The following is a 15,100-nucleotide window of genomic DNA, read 5'->3' as shown; positions in this document are numbered from 1 at the left end:
ATTGGAATGGGTAACAAATGATTAAAAACAAAAAGTTTTTTTTAAAAAAAGTTTATCTTCATTTGAAATTATCTATAAATGCCCACAGCTTCCGGAGGTGCCTATCTCCTGGAGTATATCTCCTGGGTACAACCATATAAAATGGATATTAATTAAATCATTTTCAGAATTGTCAATCAGCTTGAACTTGAACCATGTATTGAGCTAGGTTTGATTTTAAAAAGGATTGGTGCTGAATTCAATGAGTGGGGGTGCAAATACAGCACAATATGGGAAGAAAGAAGTGACCAAGTTGCATTAGGAAAAACGTCTCTCCCCCCCCCCCCCCCGGCAACACAAACATTCATAGTGAAGGCAAATGATCAGCTTCATTTCGCCTTAGTGATATTCTCACATATAGTATTGGCCCAAATATAAACCAAACCTTCAAAATTCGGGGGGGGGGGGGCGGGGAGAGAAAAAAGGCAATACTCAAATATAAGATGACCACATAGCAGCAACCACATGGTCCAGGCAAAAATTTGTGGCACTGGGAAATGATGGGGGGGGGGGCTGTCAAATAGGCCCCAACACTCCTCCAAAGTGCCAGCCTTGCACAGTGCAGCTGGGATAAGTTGGCATAGGGTGGAGGTGGCCTACCCGGGCACCTGCAACCCACCACTGGCTGCCCCCTCCATGCTGGGTGGGCACCCCCTGCTCCCTAACAGCGGTGGCAGGGGCCAACAGGGCAAGAAAAGACATTCTGCGCCAGGAAGGTGTCCCCCACTACATTAACAGTGGCAGGGCAGGCAGAAGGAGATCACATGGTGGTGGTGGTGCGGCAGCCCCTGCCAGCACTCGCCATCCCACCGCCCGCTGCTCCCGGCACTGGGCAGGCACCCCCCCCCCGACAGCGGAGGCCCACAGTGGGAAGTGGCGGCACTGGCAACCAGCCGCCAGCAGTCCGCCACCCTGTTTGCTAGGGCTCCAGCAGCAGTTACACTGCCCCGCGCTCCCGCCCACTTTGCCCGCGGCCTCCCCCTCTTCGCTCTGACGGCTCGGGGGAGGCTTGGGAGCAGTGGACAAGGCGGGCACCATTGTCCTGCACCCCCGACAGCCCTCGTGGTGGCATCCTAGGCTGTTTCAGCAGCAATATCATAAGCCCGCAAATATAAGCCACACTAACTTTTCACTGTCGGAATTTGGGGGGGAAAGTGCGGCTTATATTTGGGCCAATACGGTAGCATCGTTGCATATAAACAAACCCCTTTGCGCATCTTAAACATGCCTGAGGTCAAGGGATAGCCCACTCCCTGGTCACTGATTCATCTGCCAGTCATGCTTTTCACTTCCATGCTCAGTGAGCACAAAGGACCTGAGACATGTACTGATGTATACAAACAGGGCTTCTTCTGTAAGACCCAGAAAGACCCTTGCAAAAGGTTGTTTTATGTGCATAGCTAGTACACGCGCAGGGGACCTCTTTACCCGCTCGCCAAACACGCTGCTACAGGCAGGTGTGGTGAGCAGTCTGAGGGAACAGCCACCCCCTCCATGTGGCATTTAAATATGTGAGAGGTTTGCCTGACCACCCCCAGCATGGTATTTGACAAGCTGGAATCATGTTACGAATAGCAATCAAAGATGGCACCTGGAGCAGAAGAGAGGGGACCTGGAACAAGAGAGACTTAAGTTATTTCACAGGCAAAATTCTGACACAATCCTACTCAGTGTGAGGACCAGCACTGGGGGTTTCAGGTTCAGTATTCATTCTGCAGAAGCGCACATTTAAAGCGCTTATTCCGCATTGAGAGTCACGGCTTCCTCGCCAAATAATCCCGGTGACTGTAGTTTGTGTCTCCGAACACCTCACAGCTCCCAAATCTCTCCTGTTCCGGGTTGCCTCTCTCCTGCATGCCATGGACGGCACGCGAGCTGGTGCACTAGGCCGAAATGCACCCAGGCAGTTGGAATACAGGGACAGTAAGAAGTAAATTACAGTGGTATCTCGAGTTAAGTACTTACAGTGGTACCTCAGGTTACATACGCTTCAGGTTACAGACTCCGCTAACCCAGAAATAGTGCTTCAGGTTAAGAACTTTGCTTCAGGATAAGAACAGAAATCAGGCTCCGGCGGCGTGGCGGCAGCAGGAGGCCCCATTAGATAAAGTGATGCTTCAGGTTAAGAACAGTTTCAGGTTAAGAACAGACCTCTGGAACGAATTAAGTACTTAACCTGAGATACCACTGTAATTTGTTCTGGAGGTCCGTACTTAACCTGAAACTGTTCTTAACCTGAAGCACCACCACTTATCTAATGGGGCCTCCTGCTGCCGCCACGCCGCCAGAGTCTGATTTCTGTTCTCATCCTGAAGCAAAGTTCTTAACATGAAGCACTATTTCTGGGTTAGCGGAGTCTGTAACCTGAAGCGTATGTAACCTGAAGCGTATGTAACTCGAGGTACCACTGTATTGGATGCAAACAGACACACAGAGAGAAAAAGACATGTTGTGTTGAAGTTGGGGCAGGGGAAATCTAGTTATAGACAGAGAGTGTTTGTGCTGATCATGCCATGGTTCAATCCTTGCATGAGACAATTGCATATTTCTGCATTGCAGGGGGTTCAAGGATTCTATAATGACAGCAAAGCGCAACATAAGTCAATGGCATCCCTGCTCCCCAAATATATGTGGACACACACACAAAAATCCATACATGTGTTTTAGGCAAATATGGCTCTTCATGCCTCTCTCATAAACGTGCGGTTGTATTGCAATGAGGCAACTGGCGGGAATGTTGTAGTTGTCTCCTGGCACAGCGGTGGATGGTTCCCCCCATGCAAACCCACTATGGATATTTACGCCAGATGCTGGTGAAGTGTGTGAAATGGGAGTGGAGAGTGGAGAGTGGAGAGTAGAGCAGGGCGTTTCTCCTGGAGTGTCGTTTTAGTGGTCAACATCAGCCTGTGACCAAGAGGTCTCATCTGAAATGTTTTGCAAGGTTCTATAGGCCTGTATCATTAAAGTGGTAATTTTACTCTCAGCTCTTGTTTTCCAAATCAGTGTATATTATGCATGGTGTGAAGAAAGTGGACCCTTATCTAATACTAGAACTCAGTGACATCCAGTGAAGCTAAATCTTGGAAGAGCCAGCACAGATGTAGGAACAAAAGGAAAGGAAAAAGAAAGTAAGGCTATCAAGAGCCCACCATGGCTGTGGTCTATCTCCACTGCTGGAGGCCGGGCTCTCTTTACGTTCTTATGTTAATGAAAGTAGCAACGCCAGCCCGCAATGCACTAAATGTTTCTTCAGTTTTAAGCATGTATCATAGAATTGTAAAGTTGGAACGGACCCCAAGGGTCATAAATAAATTTATTTATGCATTTATTCTTATAAGTAAATGTAAGGTAAAGGTAAAAGACCCCTGGACAGTTAAGTCCAGTCAAAGATGACTATGGGGTTGTGGTGCTCATTTTGCTTTCAGGCAGAGGGAGCCGGCGTTTGTCCAGTCAACTTTCCGGTTCATGTGGCCAGCATGATGAAACCGCTTCTGGCGCAACAGAACACCGTGGCGGAAACCAGAGTGCACAGAAACACCGTTTACATTCGTGCCACAGCGGTGCCTATTTATCTACTTGCACCGGCATGCTTTCGAACTGCTAGGTAGGCAGGAGCTGGGACAGAGCTCAGCCCGTCACGGGGATCCGAACTGCCAACCTTCTGATCGGCAAGCCCAAGAGGTTCAGTGGTTTAGACCACAGCGCCACCCGCATCCCTTACTTACATTGTAAGTAAATGTATTTGTGCACAAACACTATGAGAGAGAAGGCCGGAGGAGCTCTCCCCTTCCCTCTTGCCTCAGGGCATTATGGACTGAGTTTCATGCGATATTGTGCCCTTGTAGTTTGAAGGAGAAAGGGGGCACAGCTCCACAAGCAGTGCGAAACAAAAAGGGAAAAATTCAAGCACAGGAGATGAAAGGTGGACCTGAAAGGAGCTGAGCTTTGCCTTGGGGCAATCAATAATGCTAGAGCCCAAAGCCAACTCAGCTGAGCAACGGGACTAGGTTATCCATTCCAGGGAGATATTCTTAGAAAGTAAGCAGCCCACATCCATCAATTCTTCACCCCCAATTTAGGATTCCAATCCTCGTGGGCTATCTTGGATGGTTTCAAAATTATTCTTACCTCCTGCAAACTCAATGCTAAAGGTCAGGGGAAAGCAAAATATGGGATTACCTGAAGTGTCGCAAGTCTGCTTGTCCCTTGGCACGGCTGTCGGAGGTACGCTGTGTCTGTAGACCACGTGTGGCTTTTTGTGCTCTTCTGCATACTCTTGATGGTCAGGCGGTATCAGTGGCTCTACAAAATACTCTCCATCATGAGACCTGAATGTGCCGAGCTGAGAAGGAATGAAAACAATACCATGAAGCTTCCGACAGAGCTGTGCCGAGGTGGGAGAAGATTCATTCAAAGACTCTGAAACAGGGGAGAAGGGGCAAAAGAGGACAGGATCCTTACCTTTCAGAGGTTTGCAGAAGAAGGGATTCCAACAGGCATGGCTTGCATCATCATCATCACCACCACCACCATTTTATTATTTATACCCCCCCCCCCAATCTGGCTGGTTTGCCCCTGCCACTCTGGGCGGCTTCCAAAACATATAAAAACATCTGGCCACCGTTTCTAAACTCCTGCTAAGAATGGGAATTTGCACAAAGGCTGCATTTGCATGACTGTCTAGCTGTATTTTGGGTGGCTTTGGTACACATGGCATGTACAGTATTTGCTTTGCATCGTCAGCTCTTTCCCAAGATTCCTTAAGGTGAATACTACGTGACATGTTTGAAGGCCTGCAGAGCAGGGATGATGAAACTGCATGCCTCTGGACATTGCTGAACTGCAACTCCCATCAACCCCAACAACTGGTCATGCTGGCTGGGGCTGATGGGAGTTGGAGTCCACCAGCATCTGGAGACCACACCAGTTTCCCACCCCGGCCGCAGAGGAACAACGTCCACTTGCAGCTCCTTGAATATAAACTCAACGGCCAGAAAGAATCTTAGGTACCACAATGAAGTAGTAAGCAGATGACTTTGTCCTGCTCTTTGACTCCTTGAACTGTTAAAAAAATTGTGCAAACTACACACTAACTCTACCACTGTGGTGCAATCAAATGAGCAAGCCAGCAGGAGGGAATTTCTCAGATGTTCTGCTTTTACTCATCACAGATTTCTCCCCATCCACAAGCTGCACCTTGAGGTATTTATGTATTCTTGGATGGAGGTGGGCCACTTTTTCTGGACTAACCGGCAGCACTGGGCATGGATCAGTGAACTGAGAGAGAAACTTCTCTTTTCTCAGGCTGGATTTCTATAAGAAGCTACAAAAGAGCCAAGAAGAGCCTGTTGGATCAAGTCAATGGTCCTGATCCAGTCCAAGCATCCTGTGGCCAACCGGATGCCTGTGGGAAGCCAGGATTCAAACACAAGGGCACTTTCCCCTCCTGCGGTTTCCAACAAGTGGAATTACTGCCCCCATCTGTGGAGGCTCAGCAGAGCCATCAGAGCCCTCTTCTCCATGAATTCATCTAAAAGAAACCTCTTTTAAGGTCCAGGTTGGTGGCCATCATCACTGCCTCCTTCGGGAGGGAGCTCCATATGCACTGAGTGAAGAAGCACTTCGCTTCATCAGTCCCGAACCTTTCAACCTGCAGCTTTGTTGGACGTCTTATTTGTAGGTTATCATCCTGGATTTCTCAAACAGGATCAAGATTGGAGGTGGCACAAGAGATCACATCTCAGGAACACTTAAAGACACTCGCTGCAGAGGTGGCCCCTCTTACGGATCCAATCAAATTACAAACAGGGCCCTGCTCGCTCCCATTCCCACCATTCCCCACAGGGGCTTGTGGAGGGAAGATCTCTCTTGACGTCTTCCTTGCCTTTCCACCTTAAGTTTCCAGCGGGCTGAAGAGGCTGGGAAGTTCCTGGAGTCCCTTAAGGTCGATCCCAGTAGGAAGGCACAGTGCCGGAGCTCAGTTAGGAAAATGAGTGTTATTTCCCCTCCTCTTCTGGTAAGCCATGCTTGTCTAGAGGCCTGGCAGAACACACTCCCACCCCCTGGTGGCTCTTTCCGCAGAGCCCTGGGCCCTCCCTCCCCTCCACTGCCTCCTCCCCCTAAGCATCAGAACATCACAACAACAACAATGGCACAGAGGTTTACTACAACTGCGCAAGCAGCATCTTGGAGGAAAGGAATATGGTTTTGCGGGGGGAGAAAACGGGCTACGTGTCACTGCATCCCTTTCCCACCTGTAGGGCACTGCCCCAGGCAACCCCAACACCAGGACAGTTCTGCCTGGTAAGTAAGGCTAAAACTTAGCTGCTTGCATCTCTCTCTCTCTCTGGAACAGAGGGGGGGAGGGGGGAGGGGGAGAAAAGCAAAACCTCTCATCTTTTTTCTTCCCCATGCAACTGGGACAGAAAGCTGATGAGCGTCAGGTTTTGACAGCAGGACCCAAAGCTTTCTTACAACTTCTTAAAGCAGGACTTCTTCCAAGTGGGGGAAATGACAGCTTAATCAAATTACTCTTTTGGTGCTCTGAAAGCTGGGAACCCGTACCACTCTTCCCACAAACCCACCTACTGGATCAAAGTAGCAGTATCTACCCTGACTATATACCCCCATCCTCGGGCAGGCTTCCTTAGCAAGAACTGCACACACTGTCTGACACCGTACCATGCTTTTCAACTTAAAACCTGTTAAACTAGAGAGGAGCCCTGCCGGCTTTAAGGACACTTTTCAAGAAACTTCCAAGTTGCAGAGCTGTAGAACAGTAAACTTTCGTCCCTAGGGGGAGCGAGGGGGAAGAAAAGGGGAAAACACACGCTGCTTCTATTTGTCTCCTTCCACCTTAAATGGCTCTCCGGCTCAGAGCACCACCCTTGTTTGGGGTTCTTCTGACTGCGAATCCTCCTCCCACCAAACCCACCCATCTGCCCCCTCCTCCAAAAAGCCGCCTGGGGTAACCCCACCTCCCAGCTTCCTCTCCCATCGCAATCCCAGCCTCACGTCAGAGCCCTGCAGTTCCCCGGTTAAGTCTCCTTGGCTGGACACTGCTCATGTGTTTGTCAATGGGAATAGGGGGGAGAGAAGGACTTGGCTCTAATGGCCTTTGGGAGGAAAAAAACCCAGAATTTGCTAATGATCACTGCTTGTTCCTGGCAGATCCTTGCCCCCCAACCCTCCTTTCTCCCTCCCCGCATCGCTTTTCCCTCTTCCCCATCAATCAAAATGAGCTCTCCTCAAAAGTGAATCCTTTGATTTTTGATCTACTGCTCTAGCCTCGGACCACAATGGCAATTCCTTAACTTTTGTTTCACTTTTTTTTTAAAAGAGTGCTTTGTAAATAAGGTGAGGGGGGGGAGGGAGAGATGCTGAAGGAAGGAAAGCAGCCAGCTCCGATATCCATCAGCAAACAACTTTTAACAAACAGGAGTTTTGCTTTGTTTAAAAGCCTTATCTTTAACTTCAGCACTCCTCCTACACGCAGGCAGGTTCCAATAGAGCCACGGGGCAAGGATGTTTAAAAAAAGTGTGACATAATCCCAAGCATCCCCAATTGTGGTTCAGAATCAAGGGCTGAGAATGAATTCATTCCACCCCACCCCACCCCCACCCCTGCCCCTATAAACAACAACAAGGGCTGTCCATCTTGTGACAACAAAACTCCATCCACAGCCAAGACCAGCAAGGAAGGCCACTTAACTTACCATCCCAGAACAGAGGCTGATGACTGCTGTGTGCTGGGGCTCGGTATTGACATGTCCTTTGTAGAAACAATGCTTAATGTCACTTTCCTCCTCCTCGGTGTAAAAGTTTGTTTGGTTAACCTCAGGTACTCCCAGGAAGCTGACAGTGAAGAGAGGAGCAATAAATCCCGAATGGGCTGTAAGGTTGAAAAAGAAGTGTTGCCCAAAGGCTGTGAGCCTATAGTGCGCTTGGACGGCACTGGAAGATGGGGAGGAGGAGGAGGAGGTAGCATCCGGGCCCCAGGCCTCAGCGTCCAAATGGAGACTCCGCTTCTTCCTTCGAAAGTGGACTTTGGGAGGGAAGGGCTCTCCAAACTCATTCACCCGGGTGGGGGTCACTATCTCGTACTCACTCAGAGTCTCCAGCAGTTTGGCTGTCGAGAGGGAACAAAACAGATCCCCTGTGAGCGGATGCAAGTGTGTGCGTCTGTGCACTATACAATATTATTTCCACCCCGTGGGACTGTGAGAAATCCAGTACCAAGGGAAACCAGCAACAGCCCCATAGCAGTGCCATTTCCTTATCTGTGGGAAAGACACAGTAAGTGACTGTGGAACGTGCTTTTTCTGAACACTGCCCATCTTTCTCAAGAGTTTTAACTTGCCTCATTCACTTGAAATATCTGATGTGCATTCTGCAAACACTCACAAAGGTAAAGGAGGCTGGCGGTTTAGAGCAATAGGGCAGAGGCTGCCTGTGAGGGGGGAAAAAAACTTTCCGCTCTTATGTAACCACGCTAAGCACTGCGAACAGCACATGCACTCGGCAGCAATTGCACAAACGGGACGTAAAATTCCTTAACCACCGCAAAATGCACACAGGTATATATGAATGTATGTGCACCGCAAGGTTGACATCTCCTAAAACCCTATGCTGCTCTGGAAAGAAAGCACTTAGTTCTGGGCCACTGCAAACAGCATCCTTCTGAGGCTGAGCCAAGCAGTTCAGTTCAGCCCAAGGAAACGTTCAGGAGGTGAGCGAATTAACAGGTTTGCTAACAGGAGCTCCCTTCCCCCTGCCCTCCCCAATGCAAAACTTTTGCCTTTAAACACTGAGCACAAAAAGAGCCAACAGAAATGTCCAGCTGTTTGCAGCAGAAGTACACATGGCACAAGTGCTGGAGTTTTAGGTTTTTTTATTAAAAAAAATGTTTAGGGAGGCTGCTTTCCAGCCACAAGCAGCGAAAGAGAAAAGCAAAGCAGGCTGAACTACCGACAGCAATGTTGCGGGGCTGCAAGTGTTTCGAAATCTTAAGCACAGCATACATATATTTGTAGGCGGAGCTGCTAGCAGACTGGATACGTCTGGAGCTCCAATTGCTTAGGAACGCTTTCTGCGCTTTGCAGATTTGCCTCCCCGCGTTGAAAAGAAAAGCGTGACACCCCTTCACCCCACCCCGCCACGAGCCAAGCAATGCCAAACTTAAAAAGAAAAAGAAAATTATTTTTATTTTATTTTTTTAAAAAGGCGCTGCTGTATCTTACCTTGTCTCAGATGCAATCTTTCTTTCCTTGCTGCTGCACCGGCTACATTCAAGAAGTCTTGCAGGAAGAGCGTGCTTAATCCCACTGCCCATAACACAAGCTGCATGGTGGTTTGTGCCGCTCCGTTGCAGCGGGTCAGCCTTTCCACACCCCCGTTTCGTCCCCTTCTTTCGCCTTCTTGCTGCTTGGAGGTGGGCTGGGGGGGGGAGCGAGGAGAGCGGGGGGGGGGGTTGTTGGAGCCAAAACTTCAGAGAGAGCTTTTTCCCCCACTCTCCTTGGCTGCCTCCCCTCCTCCCTCCCTCTCTCCTTCTTCCCTCCCTCCCTCCTCCTCCACCTCCCGCAACTTCACTTTTATTAAACGTGGGTATCCCTCCGATCCGAGTCGCTTTCTGCTGTGGCCACCACTGCCCGCTCTGGAGAGTTGTTGATCGGCAGGAGCGGAAAGACTCGAGCGCGGTGGATCGGGTGCACCATAGTGCAGGGAAGAGGGGCTGGCGTGCGGGGGGGGGGGGCGGGAAAGACGCCGCTGCACTTTTGGTGGGCTGCCTCCTTTGCTCTCCCACCCACCCCTCTCTCCCTCTCCCCCCCGTTTGCCTGCCGGACTAGAGAGTGCTTGGGAACCACTTTAGGATACCGGAGTAGGGGCGGGATCGCAGAGATCAAATGCCCGGAGATCCCGCCTCCCTTTAAGGAGGGGATTGAGAGAGAAGGAGTTGGTTGCGTGCGTGCGTCCGTGTCCCCCGCGTTACTTGCAAGAAGAGTGTCCCGCAGCGAGGCTCTGGGATTCGCCTTTCCAAATGAAATGTTGGTTCTTGCAGGTTCGGGTGGAAAATCGAAAGGGCTGGGCCTCCTTCCGAAACCGAGCCGAAAGGCACGAGAGATCCGAGATCTTAAGTTTTTGGAAGAGCGATCAGGGCCGGAGTTGGGGGTGGGGGTGGTTGAATTCGGCAGCCTGGGCTGCCAATAAATGTGGCACAATATAATCATTTCCACAAAAAGTTTTTGGTGGCCGGCTCTTCGGTTTCCTTTTGTGCACTCCTCCTTCGTCACTCTCTCTCTCTCTCTCTCTCCACCCCTGTCTGCTGAAAGCCAAAACTGCCCGCTTCAATTACTCCCCTTCTCTATAATTTGTTTTCTTCCAAAAGAAGGGAGAAGCTACTTTGAAAAGTATAGGCGGCAGCAGGCAAGCTTCGCACCTATTTATCGTTCCTTGGACTGAGAGTTAATCTGGAACAATCGCGCTCATTATTAACACTTTATGGAGTGTGGAAAAACCCTTTGTCGCTTCCCTTGATACTGAGAGAGAAAGAAGGGGGGGTGGGGAGAGGTCACCAGCCACAAGAATCTTACCTTTCTCCCTTGCTTTTTTGTTTATTCTCTGCTTATTTGGATTTTGTTGTTGTTAGTTTTTCTTAGTGAAACCGCAGGACCTCTTGCAAAGTAAAGCTTTATTTAGAACAAGATATACTTCCTTGGAAGTAAGCCCCATTCATTGTGATTTACTCCGGAGTAAACTTCCACAACATGAGTTGCATAATTCAAAGGAAGCCAAAGTTCACGCTTGATAGGGTGATCCTATGGCCCAGTGCTGCCACTATACCTATAGGAACCTACAGTGATTTAACTACTAGGGAGCCTGAGGTTCTCCAAGCTCTGTCTAAAGCACAGGAAAGAGCAGCAGCAGCAAAAAAAAAAGGGGGGGGACAATGAAAAATGACAGCCACCCCCAGCTATTCCTATCATGGCATACGCTGATGATATCACCACAATACCAATACATATGTGGGCCCAATCAAAAGCTGGCGACAGCTCCCACTGGCCAATCACCATATGGCACCAGTGGAACACCAAAGTGATGCCACTCAAACCAGAATGGTAGTTAATGGTGAATTAAAGCAGGCATAGGCAAACTCGGCCCTCTAGATGTGTTGGGACTACAACTCCCATCATACCTGACCACCAGTCATGTTAGCTAGGGGGTGATGGGAGTTGTAGTCCCAAAACATCTGGAGCGCCGAGTTTGCCTATGCCTGAATTAAAGTATGACTTGTAGTACAATATAAGCTGAAACATGCTGATTATTTTCTTTCTCACATTTTTCGGGGGCGGGGCAGTATATATTTGTCATCCTCACAACAGTTCTATAAAGTGGGTTAGACCTGCCTCACCACAGAGTTTGGACTACAGCAGGCATAGGCAAACTTGGCCCCGCCCCCCAATATGTTTTTTGGGACTACAATTCCCATCATTCCTGACCACTGGTCCTATTAGTTAAGGATGATGGGAGTTGTAGTCCCAAAACAGCTGGAAGGCCGAGTTTGCCTATGCCTGGACTATAGCTTCCTCCAGCCCTCCAACAAGTGCTTGGGTTGATGAAGGCTTGGTTATACTGGAAGCGTCTTGCTAGAGATCATCTTGGGAACTTCTGGCTAAGCCCTCTGTGCCCCTTTGACCTCTTGCACCAGAACCCAACACTCTCCCCTTTTGTCACTTTTGCCAGAAAGCTCAGATCACAACCGCTCCCCCTTTTCAAATATTCAAAAAAACTCCGCAGAACACTGCGGCAGCAACCTCTGCCACCCATCTGACAGCACTGTAGTATATTTCAGCTCCCAAGGAGCCAAACTTCACACTATCCCAATACATAGTGTGCAGCTGTATATTCTGGTTTTCTATAATTGATCGTAGGTGTGGGGAAGCCCAATTGTTTTGGGGATCACAGCGTGTGGGGAGGCTTATTCCTTTCTCCCCCAGCTGTGATCGGGATGACCCCAAACTGCAGCATGGCAGTGGGGGGGGGGAGTCTCCTTTGCATCAGAGGTGGCCAGAGGCCTGCAGCACCCCCCACAAAAATCTTTAAAGACTGGGACACCCTGCCCTGGAGCACAGTTGACTCAGAGGGACAAGTGGTGTGGGAGACAGCCACACACCCCACAGATTCTGGAGAGACAAGAAGGCCACATCCACACCGTACATTTAAAGCACTATGAAACCACTTTAAACAGCCATGGCTTCCCCCAAAGAATCCTGGGAATTGTAGTTTGTTAAACATGCTGAGAGTCGTTTGGAGACCCCAATTCCCCCTGCAGTGCTGTAATTCCCAGAGTTCCTTGTGAAAAGAGATTGTCTGTTAAAACCATTCTGAGGATTGTAACTCTGAGGAGAATCCGGGGGTCTCCTAGCAAGTCCTGGCACCTTTAACCACCTACAGCTCCCAGAATCCTTTGGGGGAAACCGTAGAGTGCTTTAAAATGTATGGTGTGAACAGGACCAGGAGTTTGGCTTCTTAAAAACCCTCTTCGTGTGTTACTTGTGTGAAGGGGCAACATGGACACAAAATGGCTGGGGTGGGGCCTTGTGTTTAGCCCCACCCCTAAGGCTGTGCAGTCCTCTGCCCACCTCACATTGTTGAGGGTTAACTTCCGAGGTGGGGAACCTTCCTCTCTGTGTAGATTCCCTGTGTGATATATATACAATTTTATCTTCAACAAAATCATTATCACATATAGCATATGGCTTCCCTCAGCTTCCCCTTCTCGTTCTTTAAATATTGCTTGTCCTGCCTAATTTGTTGTACTTTAATTTTTTGATCTTTTAATTAAATATTGTTATATTCTTATCACTTTTATGCCCTATTTCCCAAGTCACATCTTATGTTTTATTATTTACCCCTTTATTGTCTCTTAACTTTTTTTGTTTATTTTCTTACTTGTAAGTGTTTACTCAAACCCTGCTCGTGAGTTCACTTCTTTGCAATGTTTCTGTAGATTCACCATAAACGGTTCCCGGTCCTTTTTAAAGTCTCTATTGTCCTTGTCTCTTAGTTTCCCAGTAAGCTTCACCATTTCAGCGTATTCCATCAGCTTTTCTTGCCATTCTTCTTCTGTTGGCATCTTGTCATCTTTCCATTTGGGTTTAGCTAGTAGCATCCTCGCCGCTGTTGTAGCGTAAATAAAGAGTTTCTTCCATTATTTTGGCAAGTCCTGGCCTGTAATGCCTAACAGAAAAGCTTCTGGTCCTTTTCCCAAAAGTTATCTTAAACATTTTTTTCATTTCATTATAAATCATTTCCCAATAGCATTTGATTACTTTATAATTCCACCACATGTGGTAAAACATGCCTTCTTTCTCTTTGCACTTCCAACACTTATTAGAACTTGTTCTATACATTTTTTGCTGTTTTAACAGATTCCCTGTGTGATTTAGACCCTTGAGAGATCAGAGTCCTAAATCACATGGGGAGCCGGTGTGGATAGAAAAGGTGTCCTCGAAAAGTTAAGCCTCAACATGGGAGAGGTTGGGTGGAGCCATGTAACCTTGGTGACAGGACTAAACCCCTAAAAAAACAACAACCCACGTTGCCCTTTCAGGCAAGTAATGGGTGAACAGGGCTCTAAATACCCTAATATTACAGACCCAGTCAATGGCTTGCTTTTTCTACCTGCCTAAACTGGAAAAACAACAACAATAGGGTCATCAAGCACTAAGACCCCATAGCCCAGCAACACAATTCTGGTGAGTTGCGTATAGGTCACAAGTTGAGCAGGTGTGGTTTGATAAGGCTTGCAGCTTCAATGCAGGACAAGGGTCCTATTCATAGGTGCCGTTTCTCATCTTGTAGAGCAGGCCTGAGGGGAGAAAACCTCACTTGCTGAAATTTGCCTTTCTGGGAAATGGTTTCCACCAGCCATTTCAAGCAAGGGTATTTGACCCTCTGCTCTCCGTGTTAAACTTAATGCGGGGGGTGGGCAGTAAATGGAAGAAAATAAAAGCAGCGAATAAAATACAATGAGAACAAGCAGTATGCAGTCCCAAGCGAGGGTATTTGTTTTTTCTAGTAAATAATCCAAGTTGCAGAGTTTAGGTAAATCTGTTTTTAGGGTGAAGGGAGGTCAGTAAATTAATGTAACAAGGTTTTTTAATCTATATTTTTTCCGCGCGTGCACACACACACACACACACACACACACTCTACGGTGCTATTTTTCTAGAAAAAGAGTGCCAGAACTCACCATGAACACCTCCCTTGTTCTCTTATAATGGCAATGGAGCCCACCTGAGTTCCCTTGAGTTCTGGCTGGAAAATGCCATATATATCTATATGGTATTGGGGGATAGGGGAGAATCTTCATCTTCTGAGACAATATGGGAACCATAACACAGCTACTTTTCAAAATTTGCACTTCTTTGAATTTTGCAGTGCAGTTCTCCTGCTAGGTAACATGCACAATAATGCATGTAGGGCAAGGAGTGCATTAGAATGCATACGTTAGTGAATGTATATTAGGGGAAATAGCATTGAAAAATGTGTGTTTTAGAAAAAAATGCACCAAAAGGCTGATGAATTTATAGAGGACTTTTAAAAATGTGAATTGGTGTGGAAATATGGAGAACTGAAGACTGGAAACATGGAGAGACCATAATCTATCTATTTCATAAAATTTATACTCCACTTGACTGTAAAAACAAAACCTCTAACAATCTCAGTTTACAAAAAGACAAAACAAGAAAAATTCAAAACCACACTTTGAAACACACAAAAGTGAAAATACTAAACCAGTTTAAAATTACCTCAACTTTCTAAGAATCTAAGTTGGCTTGTCTAAATGAGAATGTTTTTAGCAGGCATCAGAAAGTACAGAGATGGCGCCTGCTAGATCTCAATAGGCGGGGAGTTCCAAAGTTCAGGTGCTGCCACACCAAATGACCGAGTTCTTACAAATGTGGAAATGAGTATTGCTTGACCCCTCCCTTGTAACCAGTTTACTAATGTGGTAAGTAATTGTGGTTGATTTCAGTTGACCTTATTGCTACAGTATTGC

At 47.8% G+C, this 15,100-nt stretch overlaps 1 protein-coding gene and 1 long non-coding RNA gene across 5 annotated transcripts in view; one reads left to right on the top strand and one right to left on the bottom strand.

The window, feature by feature from the left end:
- The window catches only part of ADAMTS9 (ADAM metallopeptidase with thrombospondin type 1 motif 9), a 154,914-nt gene extending 143,717 nt beyond the window's left edge, over positions 1 to 11,197 (bottom strand). For 2 of the 4 annotated variants that reach the window (XR_014522903.1, XM_083491028.1), the window contains exons 1-3: positions 9,279 to 11,197; positions 7,755 to 8,167; positions 4,219 to 4,381 (exon numbers count right to left, since the gene is read on the bottom strand). Coding sequence is in view for 3 of the 4 variants with exons in the window: in XM_083491028.1 (XP_083347154.1) it covers positions 4,219 to 4,381; positions 7,755 to 8,167; positions 9,279 to 9,384 (682 nt within the window). In the remaining variant the exon portion in view is untranslated. The remainder of the gene's footprint in view (positions 1 to 4,218; positions 4,382 to 7,754; positions 8,168 to 9,278) is intronic. The other 2 variants (XM_083491026.1, XM_083491027.1) reach the window with 1 other exon arrangement.
- The window catches only part of LOC310702062, a 28,542-nt gene continuing 19,587 nt past the window's right edge, over positions 6,146 to 15,100 (top strand). The window contains exon 1 of the long non-coding RNA XR_014523182.1: positions 6,146 to 6,342. This is a non-coding gene — a long non-coding RNA (uncharacterized lncRNA). The remainder of the gene's footprint in view (positions 6,343 to 15,100) is intronic.

The sequence above is a fragment of the Podarcis liolepis genome (genome assembly GCF_965112155.1).
Source record: "Podarcis liolepis genome assembly, chromosome: 2".
Taxonomy (NCBI): domain Eukaryota; kingdom Metazoa; phylum Chordata; class Lepidosauria; order Squamata; family Lacertidae; genus Podarcis; species Podarcis liolepis.
The sequence above is the reverse complement of the archived record's forward strand: the minus strand, read 5'-3'. Positions and strand labels throughout refer to the sequence as shown.